The 17,173-nt window shown below is 48.2% G+C and overlaps 1 protein-coding gene across 2 annotated transcripts in view; it reads left to right on the forward strand.

Moving 5' to 3' along the window:
* ENTPD1 (ectonucleoside triphosphate diphosphohydrolase 1) overlaps window positions 1-7,991 on the forward strand; it is a 117,552-nt gene extending 109,561 nt beyond the window's left edge. For both annotated transcript variants that reach the window (XM_006157313.3, XM_027775260.1), the window contains exons 8-10: window positions 1,041-1,154; window positions 5,661-5,798; window positions 7,723-7,991. In XM_006157313.3, coding sequence (XP_006157375.1) covers window positions 1,041-1,154; window positions 5,661-5,798; window positions 7,723-7,929 — 459 coding nt within the window. In that variant the 3' untranslated portion in view covers window positions 7,930-7,991. The remainder of the gene's footprint in view (window positions 1-1,040; window positions 1,155-5,660; window positions 5,799-7,722) is intronic.
* Window positions 7,992-17,173: the final 9,182 nt, after the last annotated feature.

The raw sequence follows: 17,173 nt of genomic DNA on the forward strand, positions 1-17,173 counted from the left end.
TGAGCACACCCACCCTATAGCAAAAAGCTCTCAAAAAAAAAAAAAAAAAAGAGAGAGTACATGTTCATTATAAAAAAATAGGAAAAAAACAAGCAGAGGAGGGAAAATTCTTGCAATTTTGCCATTCAGAGATTACTCTTAATATCTTTATAAAGAATTTCTCAGTTTTATTTATCATTAATACAATTCATAGGTTTTTAAACTCTATTTTGGTAACTCCTCTCTCCTCATCCCCTCTCTCCCCATCTTTCTTCCTGACTTTCCCATCCAGTTATAGAGAACAGTAACTGCCAAGTGTCTTGGAAATTTGTGTCGGGACTCTCACATGGCCGACTGAGGTCGAGTCCCAGGCTCAGCAGCTTGAAAATCACACAGGGAACGTGTGCAGGCATGCATCCCAAGAGGATAAGGGAGAAGAAAGGATTGTGTGGCCATTCCCCCAGAAAGGAGGGATGATTTTTCCACTTTCCCTCTCCCTGTGTGTCTCTCCAGCAAGGGTGCATGCCCTGTGGCAAAAAAAAAAAAAAAAAAAAAAAAGAAAGAAAGAAAGAAAGAAAACAAAAAGAAAAACAAGAACTACATGTCAGCAGCCCAGTGGCTCTTCATCCAGGAAGGGAAGGCCTGGCATTATCACTGGGTGTGTTCTTTTTTTCTTTTTTTTGGAGATGTTTTCGCTATAGGGCACGTGCACTCACCAGACAGACAGAGACAGAGAGACATAGAGACAGAAAGCGAGAAATCACCCCCCAGGGGGATGGTCACGCCGCAATCCCTTCTCCTCCATTCTCCTCTCGGGATCTTGGGCACGCATGCACACACGCCCGGCATGAGTTTTAAGCCACCGGGTCTGGGACACGAACCGCAGTCGACTACGTGGGAGTCCAGCGACATAGCCATTACGCTAACTGCTGGTTCCCTCACTGGGTGTGTTCTACCTGCAGAGATTTCCAGGCCCCCGTGCTGGGTACGGAGGGCCGTCAGACCAAGTCGGCATCCCTTTGTGCTGGGCACAGCCTAACACTGCGATTTTGTCTTTACAGGCATTTTCAGCTTTTTACTTTGTGATGGATTTTTTAAACTTGACATCAGGAAAGCTCTCTCAGAAGGAGATGACTGCGACGATGCTAAGTTTCTGCTCTAAGCCTTGGAATGAAGTAAGTGACTAGAAGCCGCAAGGGTCACAAGTGTTGTGAGCCCCCAGCAACGCAGAGGCTATGAACCTGCTCTTAAACCAGCGCTGGTTTGACCCGGATGCCACAACTGGCGCTGAGAAGCCCAGATGCTGACAGGGACGAATTCGTAGGCGCTCCTTGCTCCTTGACAAGCAGCAACAGCAGCAGTCTCAGGTCTGGCAGCTGGCAGCTGCCGTGGGCTCAGCAGCTCGACGGTGTCTTCGCCATTGCTTCTTCGGTTCTGTTGCTTTGCCTACGTCCTCATGGACACGAGGCGGTTGCTGTGGCTTCAGGCCTCCCAGCTGTGTTCAAGGTCAGAAGAAGGGTAGAATTGGATACAGCTCTTCCTTTATCATAAGACAGCAAGGTGTCTTAGCAGCCTCTCAGCAGCTTTCCCTTTATATCTCACAGGCCAGGACTGGCTGGGAAATTAAGACGTGGGATATTACGTGGGGCTTAGCGCCTGAGACCCATCGTGGCCATTGCCTGAGTGGGCACATGGCCACCCACCCTCTCTCCCAAGCCCTGCATCAGAGTTCTATGAGGGAGGGGGACTGGCAACTCACAGAATCTGCCACACACACCACTGTGGTAAGGTCCTTTCTCCCGTGCCCAGAACTAAGATATCCCTTACTTATCCATAACTTTGAAGCACAATTTTTTTCTTAGCCAAGGCACTGACTCATTCAAAATCTAACACACCTGGTTAGTTTCCAGGGAGGAGAGAGAGATGGGGTCCACTCCGATCATCTAGGTGTCGCTTAAGGCCGGTTGACACAGGTACAAAAGCGAATGGTACTGTCACTCTTAAATACCATCAATGAAAATGGATGCTTGTCCTTGTCTGCATGGGCAAAGGGGGAAGGAAGTCTGTGTGAGAGCCTGGAGGAGGTTTGGAATCCTCTCCGAGCACTTTGTCTGAGTTGGAACATGAAAGGATGTGTTCGAGGCCTTCAGGAAGATGTGCTGAAACATGCCCCAGCACTTTGCAGAACGGCTCTCTGGGGCCGGTGGAGATCTTTGGGAGAACATGAGTAGAGGCGACTTGAGACCAGGCCTGCATGTGGTTGCTAAGGTTTAGGTTTAGGCTGCTCTTTTAAAAATGACATCTGGAGGACCAGTAGATGGCGTAATGGCTACGTTGCTGGATTCTCAGGTAGTTGACTGATTCGGACCCAGGAGGTTCAAATTCCGGACCTTGTGACTTAAAACTCACACTGGGCATGTGTGTGTGCGTGCCCAAAATCCTGAGAGGAGAATAGAGGAGAAGGGATTGTGGCGTGGCCATCCCTGCTGGGGGGTGATTTCTTGCTTTCTGTCCCTCTGGTGAGCCTATGTGCTCTATAGGAAAAATCCCTCTTAAAACAATGACTTCTGGGGCTAGCAGGCAGCATGGTAATTAAGGCACTGGACTCCCATATGGCCATCTGCGGTTCAAGTCCCAGACCTAGCAGCTTGAAATTCATGCCGGGCGTGTGTGTGTGCATACCCAAAATTCCAAGAGGAGAATAGAAGAGAAGGTATTGCCCTATGGGGTGATTTCTCACTTTCCCTCTAACTGTCTCTCTCTCTCTGGCGAGTACACATGCCCTGTGGCAAAAACCTTAAAAAAATAAATGAATGGATGAATGACTTCTCATTCAGAGTGAAAGTTCTATCAAATATCCTCTCTTCTCTATGTCTACTTTTAAGATAATTTATCAGATCATTATTATTTTTATTATTACTATTAGGTTGGGAACCTATAACTGCAGCCCTGTAGGTCTGTTCAGGTGACCCACATGGGTGGGCATTGCTCAGAGGCCTAGGAAGTGATTCCAGAGAGGCCTGCACGTGGGGGCAGTTCTGAAACATTAGTGGGGTGGAGGGGTTTAGGGCGGGACCTCACTCTCACCCTTAGCCTGGAATGTTGAGGGGTGTTAGGATGCAGGGTTTGCTGTTCCCATGCGTGTTTCCCTCTGTGTGGAGGGCAGTTTTGTCAAGTACACTCTTATGGGGTGACTCTTCTTTTCCTCCTGACTTCACCACAGGAAGGACTTGTGTTTGGGAATATCCTGCCTAAACAACTTGGGCAGAATGAAGACTAACAGTCGTTGGGCAGGTGCCGTGGGCTGGGAGGGGCTGGATTAAACAGGCTGTATCGGGCTACAGGCTCCTGCTTAGGCAGAGGGACTGTGACAGCCTTCCCACTGATGTCCCTGAGGGGGAGCAACTGGGAAACTGAGTGAAGTGGACGCTCCAGAGTCGTCTTCTGGCAGGTTACTCAGAGGGCAGGGGAAATCTTTCAGCAACCAGAACATACCGACTTTGCCACTTTGCAAGTCTGGCCATCCAAAATCTGCCAGTGCTCCCAGAAAACAATGCTGTAAGAGCCTGTGTGTTCTTATAACTAGTTGCATCTCGGGATACGCCAGGTCCTGCCACTGCTCAGTCTCATGAGTTCAAAAGGCCTGCCAGTGCCCCTCTATATGGGGAATGGAGAAGAGAAATGGGCGAGGGGAGAAAGCCTGATACTTTGTGTTCCACTGCCCTGGGAGTAGAAAGGAGAGAAGGGGAGCGAGGAAGACAGAGGAGAGAAGGAGCGATGCCCCGCCCCACCACCCAACATGGAGAGCACGCAACGAGCCCGCAGGCATGAGCACCGTCAGCCCTGGGTGGATGACCAGACGGATGCCTCTGGCTTCCATATTGTTCGCTGCACTCACCATCAGCCTCCGCAGGTCAGACCACACAGCCACCGTGCAGCGTCTGGGAGGAGGAGGTGCATCAGAATGTTGAAGGTTTCAGGGAAATCGGGCCAAAAGACATCCTCTGCTGAGGGACAGGCCAGCCTTCCAGAGCCTGCAGGGGCTAAGCTTTTTCCCGTTGGGCTCAAGTGGATCCTTGGAATTCTGCAACCCTTAGCCAGTCTATACGACAGGCCCAGTGAGACACTAGAGAAGCACTAAGACTGCATCCTAGAGAGGAGGTCTTTCTGCGAAGGAGAACTGTTTCCAGAAGGGAGGGCGGGGACTACACAGCAGTATCAGCTGAGGTCCGTGCCCAGGTCTCAGGAGAAGGTCACACGTATAGGAGCACATTGGGGTGACTGGTTCCTGGAACTGGAATGAGAAGACAAGTTCCCAAGTGGGTCATTCTAAGAATTTCATCAGAGCAGGACAATGCAGCATAGGTATGGACTTACCCTTCTAGAAACTGCGGGCACACAGGAACCAAGGGAGAGACAGACCCAGCCAGCAGGTGGTATACAGAAGGGACGCCCTCTTGAAGCAGACAGAGATGTGGGGAAAGGGGGCGAGTTTAACAGCACGTGTGGGCATCTGGCATGCTGACATGATACGTGTCTAACGGGTAACGGGTTAGTGCCCTCTGCCCAGAACGTCAGGAGGCAGTCGCTGCCTCATGGCGTGAGCTGTAGAGCAGCAGGCCGCTCTGGGCTGGGCTGGGGGTGTCCTGGTCTCGCACTCTGGTGCTCCGGGAGAGGAGCAGGCCAGGCTGTGGGCGTCTGTTCACAGCAGCCAGCTCTCAGTATCGCGGTGGGGAGCAGGGTGAGCAAACGCATGAAGGACTCTGGATGCCCAAACAGGCTACAAGGGGCCAGCCGGTGGCATGTTGATTAAAGTGGTGGACTTTCACCTGGCCGACCATGGTTTGAGTCCCAAACCTAGTGGCTCGAAATTCATACCAGGCACGTGTGTGTATGTGCCCCAGATCCCAGGAGAATGGAGGAGCAGGGTTCTGGGAGGGTGGTGATTTCTCACTTTCCATCTCACTGTCTCTTTGTGTCTCTCCAACGAGCTTACGCATCCTATAACAAAAACCTAAAAACAAAGGAGCCGCAAAATAACAGGTTATGTGAGGACAGAAGTAGAAGGTAAGGGTTGGCACTTGGAGCAGTCCGGCAAAATGCTTCCGAACCTGTGTTCTAGAGCTCCTTCTCAACCCTTGCTGTGCGTGTGGGTCTCCGGGGAGTCATACTAACGCACCTTCTGAGTTGGTAGTTCTCGGACTCGCACTTCCAGGGGAGACTGGTGCCGTGCCCCAGATGCAGCTGAGTGGTGAAGCTTTTTGTGACGCTGTTTGCTTGGGATGCTTCTAGAGACTGAAGGAGGCTGTGGTCAAGAGCATATAGAAATCTCAGATTCTTTCATGTGATACCCTCCCAGCTTTATACGCTCCTGTGATTGTGAAACACCAAGATGAGAAAGGAAGAGATGCAGAACTCAGTGTTTATGAACTTGGCTGCAGGGGCTACCATTTCCCGAAATACCTCATAGAATGCCGTGGAGGAAAAGCCTCCCTTAAGAGACCCGAAACTCTGGGCCCCGCGTGCTCTGCAGGAGCAGGGCCCTCCAGGCCCTCGGGGAGAGGCCACCCGCAGGCCCAGGTGACCTGGGGCTTTCTCCTCTCGTCTTCAGGGCTGGGAGTGAAAGAAGACGATAGCCTGCTGATCGTACAAGTGTGACACCTCCCTCCCTTCACTTCTAGATAAAGACAGCTTTCAGTGGAGTAAAGGAGAAGTACCTGAGTGAGTACTGCTTTTCTGGAACCTACGTCGTCACCCTCCTCCGGCAAGGCTATCACGTCACAGACGAAGCCTGGAAGCACATCTACTTCATAGGCAAGGTAATGCGGTCCCTGCTGGGCTGTGGGGAGGCCGGTGCGGAGGAATGGGAGCAGCTTCGGGGTTTAAGTGTTGGCCTGACGTTTGTTTACCGCCTAGCTCTGACCCAAGCTGGCACTGCGTGTCAAGCCCTCCTGGTATGTGGAGCAGCTGTGGGCATCCATGCCTGCGTGCTCAATTGTGCTTTCCTTCCCCAAGTGGCGAGTTACTTATAAAATAAGAGTGAGGTAGTAAAGGGTCAGCATTTCAGCTGCCACAGAGATTCTGTGTGCCGACTTCAACAGCCCTCCCAAAGGCCTCTTCCGAACTGGGAAGGCGACGATCGTGGTTTCTTGTAAGAGGTGAGACCTCATTGGTTGTTACTTCAAGGCTGACCAGTCTGAAATCTCTGTGAAGAAGGGGACTGCTGCTTAGAAGTTAAGCCGAGCAAGGCCCTGAAGCAGCAACCTCACTGCTGGGTTTTACCATAGCGCCACCTGCAGGTGTCCAGGAATAGAGAAACGTTCACGTCGGCTGCAGACGCATGCTTGATGACAAATAGCAAGAGTGTTTCCCTACCCCATTAAACCCATGCCCACTAACGGCAAATCACAGTTTACTTTGTCCGAAGGAGTTGTCTACATCGGATCTATGACTGATGCACCGGGCTTCCTTGATTTACGTTCCTTGAAGGCCAGTGCATAAACCAGGATTTCTAAGCCTAGGTGATAACGCCTCTCATCTGAGCCTTCCTGGACACAGTCAGTCACAGAGGGAAGTGGGCCTTTTGTTGTCGTTAACTCCCAGGGTGGGTAAAACGGTGAGGGGCGAGGGGGATGTCCACGTGATATTGGTCCGAGTGTAACTTGGCACAACCTTTGGGGAGTCTGCTGTGATCTGTGCAGAGACTTAACAGTGTACACGCCGTTCTGCTCAGTTACTCCATTTCCAGGATTTACGGAAACTGGGTAGAGTAAAGGTTGATGTATTAGGCAGATCTTGACAGTGAGGAGGATGTAGAAATACCTTAAGAGACACAGGATGTCGTTCACAAGGTATCATTAAGTGAATTATTCTACATTTTAAAAAGAAAGAAAGAAAACAGGAGTGCAATGTTCAAAGGCCTGTTTGAATGAGAGTCCTCTAAGGACAGTTGGGGAGTCGTTCACCACATTCCTCTCCCAGCTTTGACCCATGAACAGCGTGGGCAAACTGCTCAGGTCTGTTTCTATGTGAATTTTTTTTTACAATAAATATATTGAAAAATACATTACAGGGATCAGCAGTTAGTGTAATGGCTATGTCGCTGAACTCCCATGTAGTTGACTGCAGTTCGAGTCCCAGATCCCGTGGCTTAAACTCACGATGGGCGCATGTGTGTGTGGTTGGGGTGTGGCCCTTCCCCCCCGGGGGGGGGGGGGTGATTTCTCGCTTTCTATCTCTCTGTCTCTCTCTGTCTTTCTGGTGAGCGCACGTGCCCTATAGCAAAAACCTCTCCAAAAAAAAAAAATACATTACAGTATTGTATATGTATTTTCCTTATGATTTTCTTAACATTTTCTTTTCTCTAGTTTTATTATAAAAATACAGCATAGAACACATACGACGTATAAAATATTTATACTCAACTGTATTTCATTGGCGAGGCTTCAGTCATGAGTAGGCTATTAGCACATAAGTTTTGGGAGAGTCAAAATTACGCACAGATTTTTGACTGATCAGGGGCTCGGTACCCCTAGACCCCTCTCACCTGTCTAGAAGTGAGGTTTCAGACTCCTTAGTCACCTTCTTACTGTCACCACAACCACAGCTGCCATTTAGAATGTAACGTTAGACCGCTGAGAGCGCCGAGCGCGGCCCTCCGCACAGCGGTCGGCTCGGGCATGGGTGGGGCCTGAGAACTGCAGACTCCACCCCGCATGCACAGCACGCCCTCCCGGTTTGCAGATCCACGGCAGCGACGCCGGGTGGACTCTGGGCTACATGCTGAACCTGACCAACATGATCCCCGCAGAGCACCTGCCCAACACGACTCTCTCCCACCCCGTCTACGTCTTCCTCATGGTCCTGTTCGCCCTGATCCTGGTCGCAGTGGTCATCGCAGGCTTGTGCATCTGTCTTAAGCCTTCGTGTCTACAGAATGACATGGTATAGCGTATCCCATCCGTGCAGTCTGCTGGCTGGAGTGAATAAAAACTTGCCCAGGGAGCACTTTACTCCGCAGTGTGTCCAAGTCATCCTTCCCTGCTCGCCAGGGCGTCCTGATCAGCAGGGAGCTCCCGTGGCTCTCGCGGAAGCCGTTCCTTGGGATATTCGCCATGCTCTGCCTCCAGGACTTCCCGGCAGACACACACTTTCGTGAGTCTTTTCCAGTTACCCACTTTCTCCTTTGTACTCTGTGCTTACATCGGTCTTACAGGCCTGCACCTTTCATGATTCTTTTCTTTGTAAAAGAATAACATTGATTTTGTCTAGAAGACCTGCGAGTCCCCAGTCCTGTGCTGGGGAGTTGAGCTGGCTAAAAGAAGAATCTCAGGAACCGGTTCAGTTGCACTCTTTGAGAATCAATCCCCTTTTCTCTTTGAGAACCCCATTTTCTCTCCTGCTGCCCATTGATTTAGAAAGCCATATAATACCTTTGGAAAGGGCAGGCACCATCCTGTGTCCAGCCTGCCCTCTGCATAGGAGAATTTTCTAGAGTAGGCAAGTATGTGCTCAGGCCAAAGAGTTGTACAGGGGAATCCGTGTACTCCCAGAGATAATGTAACTCAGTCCCATCCAAAACGGGCACGAATGAGTCCGGCGTTCCTGGGTCACACCAAATGCTAGTGTGGAACACTCAGACCAGAGACTTTTGGAAGCAGCTATATACAGGCGTTTAGATGTCAGGGCATACTACATGGTAAGGTATACATGTCCAGAACAAAACTACAGTTAAATGCAGGGTCAGGAAAATGTGTCCCCCAGGGCCTCTTTGGGGCTTTGCTTTTTTATTGTGGTAAAATACTCACAGCATAACCATTTTCACATTCGCTTCAGGACAGTCCAGTGGCGTTTAGTGCATCCACAGCGCCGTACAGCCATCACTAGTGTTTAGTTCTAGAACATTTTCACCACCAAGAAACAACTGGAAATAAGACCATCCCGGGTAGGCTCAAAGCACAGCTCTTTCGGTCAGTAGCTGCGTGTGCTAACCAACGGCAGCGCAGACCGCTCACTGAGCGTGAGAGCCATGCCACATCTCCTTGCCCCACGGGTCAGGGTAACGACAGCAGCGTTACTGTGGAAGGCCATGCTTTGGCCCTCTCGTGGTGTTTACCCATCAGAATGTTCAGAAACCAAGGCTGAAAATAGTACTGCCAGCCCTGCCACACAAGCACGGCTTGGTTACTCATTCCGTGGGACCCGTGAGAGAAGTGGCTGTGTACCTTAGCATGGGAAAAAGGAAGAGACCCCACATCGTCTTCCTTCACGGATTGCCGCAAGAGTTACCCATGGTGGGGCCGGCAGGTGGCATGGTGGTTAAGGACGCTGGACTCCCACGTGGCTGCCTGCAGTTTGAGTCCAGACCTGGCAGCTTGTTTTCTCACTTTCTCTCTCTTTCTCTCTCTGTCCCTCTCTGATCAAATTAAAATAAATAAAATAATCCTTTAAAAAAAAAAAAAAAGAGTTACCCGTTGAGCAGGACTGAGTGGCAGTATTATTCTGACCTTGTCCCAAGCTCGCTCGCTCTCTCTGGATCTGGGGACTGACTGTTGAGCTGTTGGGAAGAAGCGTTCTCCCACAAACTGCACGAACTAGAAACCAGATGTCCCTAGAGGTCTTAAACAATCGAGTCACTTTTGACAGTAACCAGGTGAGTAGAAGTTTGATAAAACCGCGGCAGGAATTTTCTCTTTCCTTTGCTGCTACTCACAGCGGAATGTCCCGCACCTGGATTGGGACACACGCAAACCTTCTTTGTGGTAGTCAGCCGTGCCGTTAGAGCCGCTCCTGACCGAGTGTCTGCCGTGGTGTGCTGTGTGTGCAGGCGCACGCCATTCCGTTCTCATGTAACCCCTCACAACAACCTGAAGAAAGTGGCCACTCCCACAAGGTTAATGCTTTATCATTTTCTTCTCACGGAAATAGGCTGAGGCTCGGAGAAGTCAATCTCTTGCCCAAATGACTGAGCCAAAGCCCGGCATTATTTTCTTCCCTGAATATAACTAGATAGAGTGTCCCTTTACAACTTCTCACCTTGGCTTCAAACTCTGCATGAGTACAGAGCTCATGGCACATGGGAGACAGGGAAGAGACGATGGCCGCCCCCTGAGGTCCCTGCAGTTTAATATTGCTGGAAGTCCACAAATGATGCCATGGAACACGGTGACTTGTGCTTTGGATGATGACACACGTGGCATGGGAGGTCAACCAGTGGTTCCCGAACTCCTGGCTTCTTAATGACACTGCTTGCTCACCACCCCGCAGAGCTGCATCAAGGCAATAGTGGTGGGGAAAATGATAAACATTAAGGGCAAATGAGCTGAGTCTCTAACAGCCCTTTCTCCTTCATCCGCATATTCAGAGTGTGGCCTCGCACGTGGTCTGTTCTGATCCAGGCTGGCGCAGGCATTACTTCTGTTGTACAGACGAGGGTCCCACGGACAGTGACATGGCGGATACTTAAACTCACGTCTTCGGCCCGTAGTCTAGTGCCTTCTCCTTCAAAACACTTCTCTCAACAAGTTGGAATTAGAATCCACACGTTTTCTTCAGAGAGCACCAATGTTTTCTTATTCCATTTCTGTCTGGTTGCTTAGGTTAAAAAACAAAAAATTTCACCCTTTAAGGCGTTTCGGAGCCAAACTCCAGTTGTCAAAATCTCAATTTATGGAGGCAGTGAGCAGGCACAACCCAAGTGCGAGTCTCCTAGAGAGAAGGTTGGCTCTGAGGCAGGTCCGGGCATCTGCGCTGGGTCATTAGACCAGAGAAGGTGGGTCACTGTCACTAATTTCCTGGCCACTGGTTATCCCTGCTTGCCCGTCCTCCCTGGACTTTCACCAAGGAATCAGAACTGGATTGGTAACCATGTTCCTTTATCAAGTGGGGAGTTTCTTTTGTTATTGTTTTTCTTTTTTTTCTATGAACCTACAAGGGGGAAAGAGCCCAGCAAAATGGTTACCTTTGTGGATGAAAGAATGGAGAATGAAGCTACTTGATTAGGTTTTGTGAGTGTGTGTGTGTGTGTGTGTGTGTGTGTAACAGAGGAAAAGAATATAAAAGTTTCAACTCATTCAACTTTTATTAAGACATATAACATTGGATATAAATACTTTTTTTTTTGGAGAGGTTTTTGCTATAGGGCGTGTGTGCTCACCAGACAGACAGAGACAGAGAGACAGAAAGTGAGAAATCGCCCCCGGGGGGTGGTCACACCACAATCCCTTCTCCTCCATTCTCCTTTCGGGATCTTGGGCACGCACGCACATGCGCCCAGCGTGAGTTTTAAGCCACCGAGTCCGGGACGCGAACCGCGGTCGACTACCTGAGAGTCCAGCGACATAGCCATTATGCTAACTGCTGGTCCCCCCCCTTCTTTTTTTAAAGAATACCCTTCATTTTAACATTTTATCAAAGTCACTGCAGGAAACATGGTTACTCAAACCAGGTAAAGGAGAGTTTAAGAAAGTGCCTAAACCCAAAATATTAACATTTCAACAAGTAATTTAAAAATGAATGCAATATTTATTTATTTATTTATTTATTTATTTATTTATTTATTTAGGAGAGGTTTTCACTATAGGGCGCATGCGCTCGCCAGATAGACAGAGAGAGACATAGAGACAGAAAGCGAGAAATCACCCCCCAGGGGAGATGGTCACGCCGCAATCCCTTCTCCATTCTCCTCTCGGGATCTTGGGCACGCATGCAGATGCGCCCAGCGTGAGTTTTAAGCCACCGGGTCCGGGACGTGAACCGCGGTCAACTACGTGGGAGTCCAGTGACATAGCCATTATGCTAACTGCTGGTTCCCATGCAATATTTATTTTTTCATGCTAGATTTCCTGAGTTGCTTGTGGGTCCTACACTCACACCACACCTCAGTTAGGCTGTGTGTACACTCAGCACGCCTCAGTTAGGCTGTGTGTACACTCAGCACGCCTCAGTTAGGCTGTGTGTACACTCAGCACGCCTGTTAGGCTGTGTGTACACTCAGCACACCTCAGTTAGGCTGTGTGTACACTCAGCACGCCTGTTAGGCTGTGTGTACACTCAGCATGCCTCAGTTAGGCTGTGTGTACACTCAGCACGCCTGTTAGGCTAGCCACATGGCATGTGCTCCATGACCACGTATGGCCAGTGGCTACCACATTGCACAGCCTATGTCTTCAAAATGCACTGAAAGTTAGAAAGAGCCTTCATGCTTTTCCTTGGGTGGGGAGGGGGCTGGCGTGTTAAAACAGATTCTATGGGGGGACCAGCAGTTAGCATAATGGCTATGTCGCTAGACTCCCATGTAGTCGACCGTGGTTCGCTTCCCGGACCCGGTGACTTAAACTCACGCCGGGCATGTGTGCGTGCCCAAGATCCCGAGAGGAGAATGGAGGAGAGGGGATTGCAGCATGACCATCCCCCGTGGGGGGTGATTTCTCACTGTCTCTCTTTCTCTCTCTGTCTGGCGAGTACACATGCCCTATAGCAAAAACCTCTCCAAAACAAACAAACAAACAAACAAACAAAACAGATTCTATGGGACCAGCAGATGGCGTAATGATTACGTCGCTGGATTCCCACATAGTTGACCGAGATTTGAGTACTGGACCCAGTGGTTTAAAATTTACACCAGGCGACCAGAAGATGGCAACGTGGTTACATCTCTGGACTCCCACGTAGTCGACTGTGGTTTGAGTCCCAGACCTGGGAGCTTCAAGCTCATGTTGGGCATGTGTGAGTGCGTGTGTGCCCAAAATCCTGAGAGGAGAGTAGAGGAGAAGGGATTGCGGCCTGGCCATCCCCTCGCCGGGGTGGGGGGTGGGGGTGATTTCTCACTTTTATGTTTTTCTGTCTATCTGGTGAGCACACGTGCCCTATAGCAAAAATCTATGACAAAAAAAAAAAAAAAAGATGCTGTAACATTTTTGTTGTTATTTGTTATATATGAAGTTTAACATTATTCTTACGCTTTCAAGGTCCTAGCTCAGAAATTCACTTTGTTCCTCAGGTTTTGTTGCCTTCATGTGAAGGCAGATAGATACCTGTTTTTTAGGCCAAGAAGCCTCAAACCTTCAGAAAATGTCACTTGGATTCAGAGAGACAATTCAAGATCATTCTTGATGTGTATGCTCTATACTCAAAATGTAAATTTGAATATTAAAATAAAGACCACTCTTTTCAACATTTCACAGAATAAAGTTCTTCATGTAATAGTAAAATTATTATTAACATATAGCCTCTTATTTTTAGCTTAAAAGGTAGCTGTATTTTACTCAAACTGGGCTGGTCTCTCTCTTACTCAAATTCCAATAGTCATTATCTAGTTAGAACATGAAAGTTGCTCATAACTAGCTGTGCTCACTAACCATGTGATTTTTGTTTTCAATTAGGTTTTTTTTTTTTCTTTTTACAACTTTAAAGTTTTGGCGGCTGACCACAGTAAACCTTAGTTTTCATATTCGTGGGTCTGCATTTTAGATGGGCTGCTCTCCTTCAGAGGGGAAGTCTGGATTAGGCCTGCACCATGTAGCTTGTTCTCCTGTTTGGTGGCTTTGGGGGACACGTTCTCACGTAGACTTATTAGAGTGACAGAAAACTAGGATGTCTCTTAAGGCCTTGGCCAGGACAGGATGTCACGTCCATTCTCCTTCTGTTGACCAAAATAGGCTACATAACCAAGCTCAGGCCAACTACAAACCCTTCTGTTCCTGGTGGGCTGGTCTGTAGCTTTATTTCTGCTCCACTGTATTTATATCATTTTTGGCACGACCATCTTCCTTCTCCAGCTTCGAAGGATCACTCCTGTCTCCTCAGTGAGGCTTTCCCTGACTAGCCACGGATCTGGTTCCCCTTGACACCCGCGCTTGGTTTCTGTGAAGCTCACCCAGCAGCACGTCGTTGAATATCTTGCTCCAGTTGCAGGGTTAGAATCAACCTTTAAAAATCGCGCTTATCAAAATCTAATGTGGGGACCAGCAGTTAGCGTAATGGCTATGTCACTGGGCTCCCACGTAGTGTCGACTGCGGTTCGAGTCCCGGTGGCTTAAACCCACGCCGGGCGCATGTGCGTGCGTGCCCAAGATCCCGAGAGGAGAAAGGAGAAGGGATTGCGGCGTGGCCATCCCCCCTGCGGGGTGATTTCTCACTTCCTGTCTCTATGTCTCTCTCTCTTTCTGGCGAGTGCACATGCCCTATAGCAAAAAAAAAAAAAAACCTCTCAAAATAAAAAAATCTAATGTGCATACAAATCACCCAGGGGTCTTGTTGAGGTTAAAAACAGTATTTAATTTTAGTTTCTGAAACACGATTTGGAGCCAGCCCCACAGCTGGTGGTGGTTAGGTGCTATTCTGTGGGAGCCAGATCCCACACAGCTGACGGTGGTTTAAATCCTAGCTCCCATGGCTCGAAAAACAGTCTGGACACTTGTGTACGCATGCCCACACCCTGACAGGGTGGAGAAATGAAGGAAAGAGGACTGGGGTGTGACCATGCACCACTGGGGTGCTTTCCCTCCCTCTGGTGAGTGCATGTTCCTCTGTCAATTAAAAAAAGAAAGGAAGAAAGAGAAAGAAAGGAAGAGAAAAATTCACATTCACAGGCTAGCAGGTGGCATGGAGGCACTAGATCTCATATGGCTGACTCCGTGGTTTGAGTCCCAGACCTGGCAGCCTGAAAAACACAACAGGCGCATATGCGTGTGTGCCCAAAATCCCGAGAGGAGATTTAAAGAGAAGGGAATGCAGAGTGGACAGCCCCCTGGGGGGAAATTTCTCACTTTCCCTGTCTCTCTGTCTCTTTGGTGAGTGTACATGTCCTGTAACAAAAATACAAGAAAAGATTCAGTAGGTCTGAGGTGAGGCTCGAGGTTCTACATTTCTTACAGATTGCTGGGTAATGTCAGTACCGTGGTCCAGGGACCACGCTTTGGGGATCAAAGCTGCTGGATCACTTAGGCCCAGCCACAGTGCTGCAGGCAGTGGGATGCTCTTGCACAGTGCCGGGTCAAGTGGGAGGCCCAGGTTCTGATCCTGGGTTGACTTGAACACAGCGGGTATTGCCTGTGTCTGGCCATCCGGCTGGCTGGGAGGCTGGCAAGGGGCTACAGCATGGCAGGACTCCATCAGGGCTTTCTCTCTCTCTCTTTCTCTCTCTCAGAAGAAAGGAGATAACAAAAAACAAACCTATTGCACTTTATCATTTCATGGAGTTTCTTTTACTGGTTCTTGTGAGTGTTCATCTGCTGACTGCTGTCCTTTATAGCAGCGTCTTCCACAGCAGGCCAGCCTACTGACAAAGCTTACTCCTTCTCCTATGCAGTAATCCAAAGGTTTCTTTCATTTTTTTAAAAAGAATTATTCATTTATTTTATTGTTATTATTATTTAAAAGACCAATTCTTTTTTTTTTTTTTTAAGAATTCTTTATTATTTATTTATTCTCTTTTTTAAAATTTGACCTGGGAAAAATGAGAGAGAGAGAGAGTGAGAAAGCAAGCCGCCTGGTCCAGGACTTGAACTGGACATGGCCATGTGGGAGTCCAGTGCCTTAACCACCATGCCCCCTGCCAGTCCCTATTGTTATTATTTTTTAATTTGACCAGAGAGAGAGAGAAAGGGAAAGCGAGAAAGTAAGCTGCTCGATATGGGACTTGAACCACAGTCGGCCATGTGGGAATACAACGCCCCTACAACCACACCACCTGCCGACCCCCTCGCCAAGGATTTCTTTTATCAGTATCTTGTGCCTCAGGAGCTTCCTCTCTGCTTGCCTTCGGACTTTGGGGAGTCACTGCCTCACACTCCATAAAGAACTGGGGTGCCTCACAGGGAAGTCTCGCAGCTCTCCTATCCCCACCCCTAACCTCATTGTGTTACTTTTATACTCTTAGAAGACAACCATGGCAAGAGCTGGTAAGTAATACATTATACCAGTTCTCATATGGCCTTTACAAATTCTTTAAACGTTTAGCTGTTTATGGGGCAGCAGATGGTGTAGTGGTTAAGGCACTGGACTCACACATGGCCAACCATGGTTCAAGTCCCAGATCCAGTGACTTGAAAACCATGTTGGGTGTGTGTGTGTGCATGCCCGAGATCCCAAGAAGAGAATGGAGGAGAAGGGACTGAGGTGTGGCCATCCGCCTTACAGAGTGATTTCTTACTTTCCCTCTCTGTTTCTCTCTGGTGGGCACACATATCTGTGGCAAAAAAAAAAAAAAAAAAAAAAAGCCCTAAAAAGAAATAAATAAAAGATACTACTCAGCACCAATTGTAGTTTTTTCTCTTGATGGTAAATCATAATGCTCTTTTCGTCTTCAACTTTGCACTCTGCAGATACACTGTAACTGTAACCAACAAAAACACGACCTTCTGTGCTATTCCATAGCTCTTGGATTTTTACCTGAACCATGCTGGAATATGTATGAAAATGAAAGTCCATATGAAGAATACAGTGTGAATCTGCTCTGTCCCCTGCAGTTAAACCTACTTGAAAAATTATTCTTTGTCTTCCAGTTAGGTCAGCCTGAAATTTAACAGAGACAAGTTGATTTAAAACTTTATTAGATTGTGACCAGCAGATGGAGTAATGGTTATGTCGCTGGACTCCCATGTAGTCAACCGTGGTTCAAGTCCCAGACCCAGTGGCTTCAAACTCACGCTGGGTGCGTGTGCATGTGTCCCCAAGATCCTGAGAGGAGAATGGAGGAAAAGGGATTGCAGTGTGGCTATCTTCTCTAGGAGAGGATTTCTTGCTTTCTGTCTCTGTCTCTCTAGTGAGTGTACGTGCCCTACAACAAAAATCTCTCTTAAAAAAAAAACAACTTTTTATTATTAGAATCTTCAAATATTAACCAAAATAGGATAATATAATATACATCTATGTGTCTATCACAGTTTCTTTATTATCATTTTGCCAATCTTGTACCAGAAAATGCTAATTATAATCACAGATGGCACAGAATTCAAACTTTATAGTGAGCACTGTGCTAAAAGAAGAAATAAATAGCCATCTGTAGTTTAATTCAGCATCCTTTTATATTGAAACGTGCCCTCTTTCATATATTGTATTTGTAACCCCGACCCCACAAAAGCCAAAAAAAGGTCTTTTGTTTATATCTCTTTTGAACTTTATACGTCTTGATTCAACCCACCATCAGTAGCAGAGAGATCTTCCTAAGGGAGGCAAGGAGTTTTTATTATTG

This window comes from Tupaia chinensis, unplaced genomic scaffold (assembly GCF_000334495.1).
Source record: "Tupaia chinensis unplaced genomic scaffold, TupChi_1.0 Scaffold000539_1, whole genome shotgun sequence".
Lineage (NCBI taxonomy): Eukaryota > Metazoa > Chordata > Mammalia > Scandentia > Tupaiidae > Tupaia > Tupaia belangeri.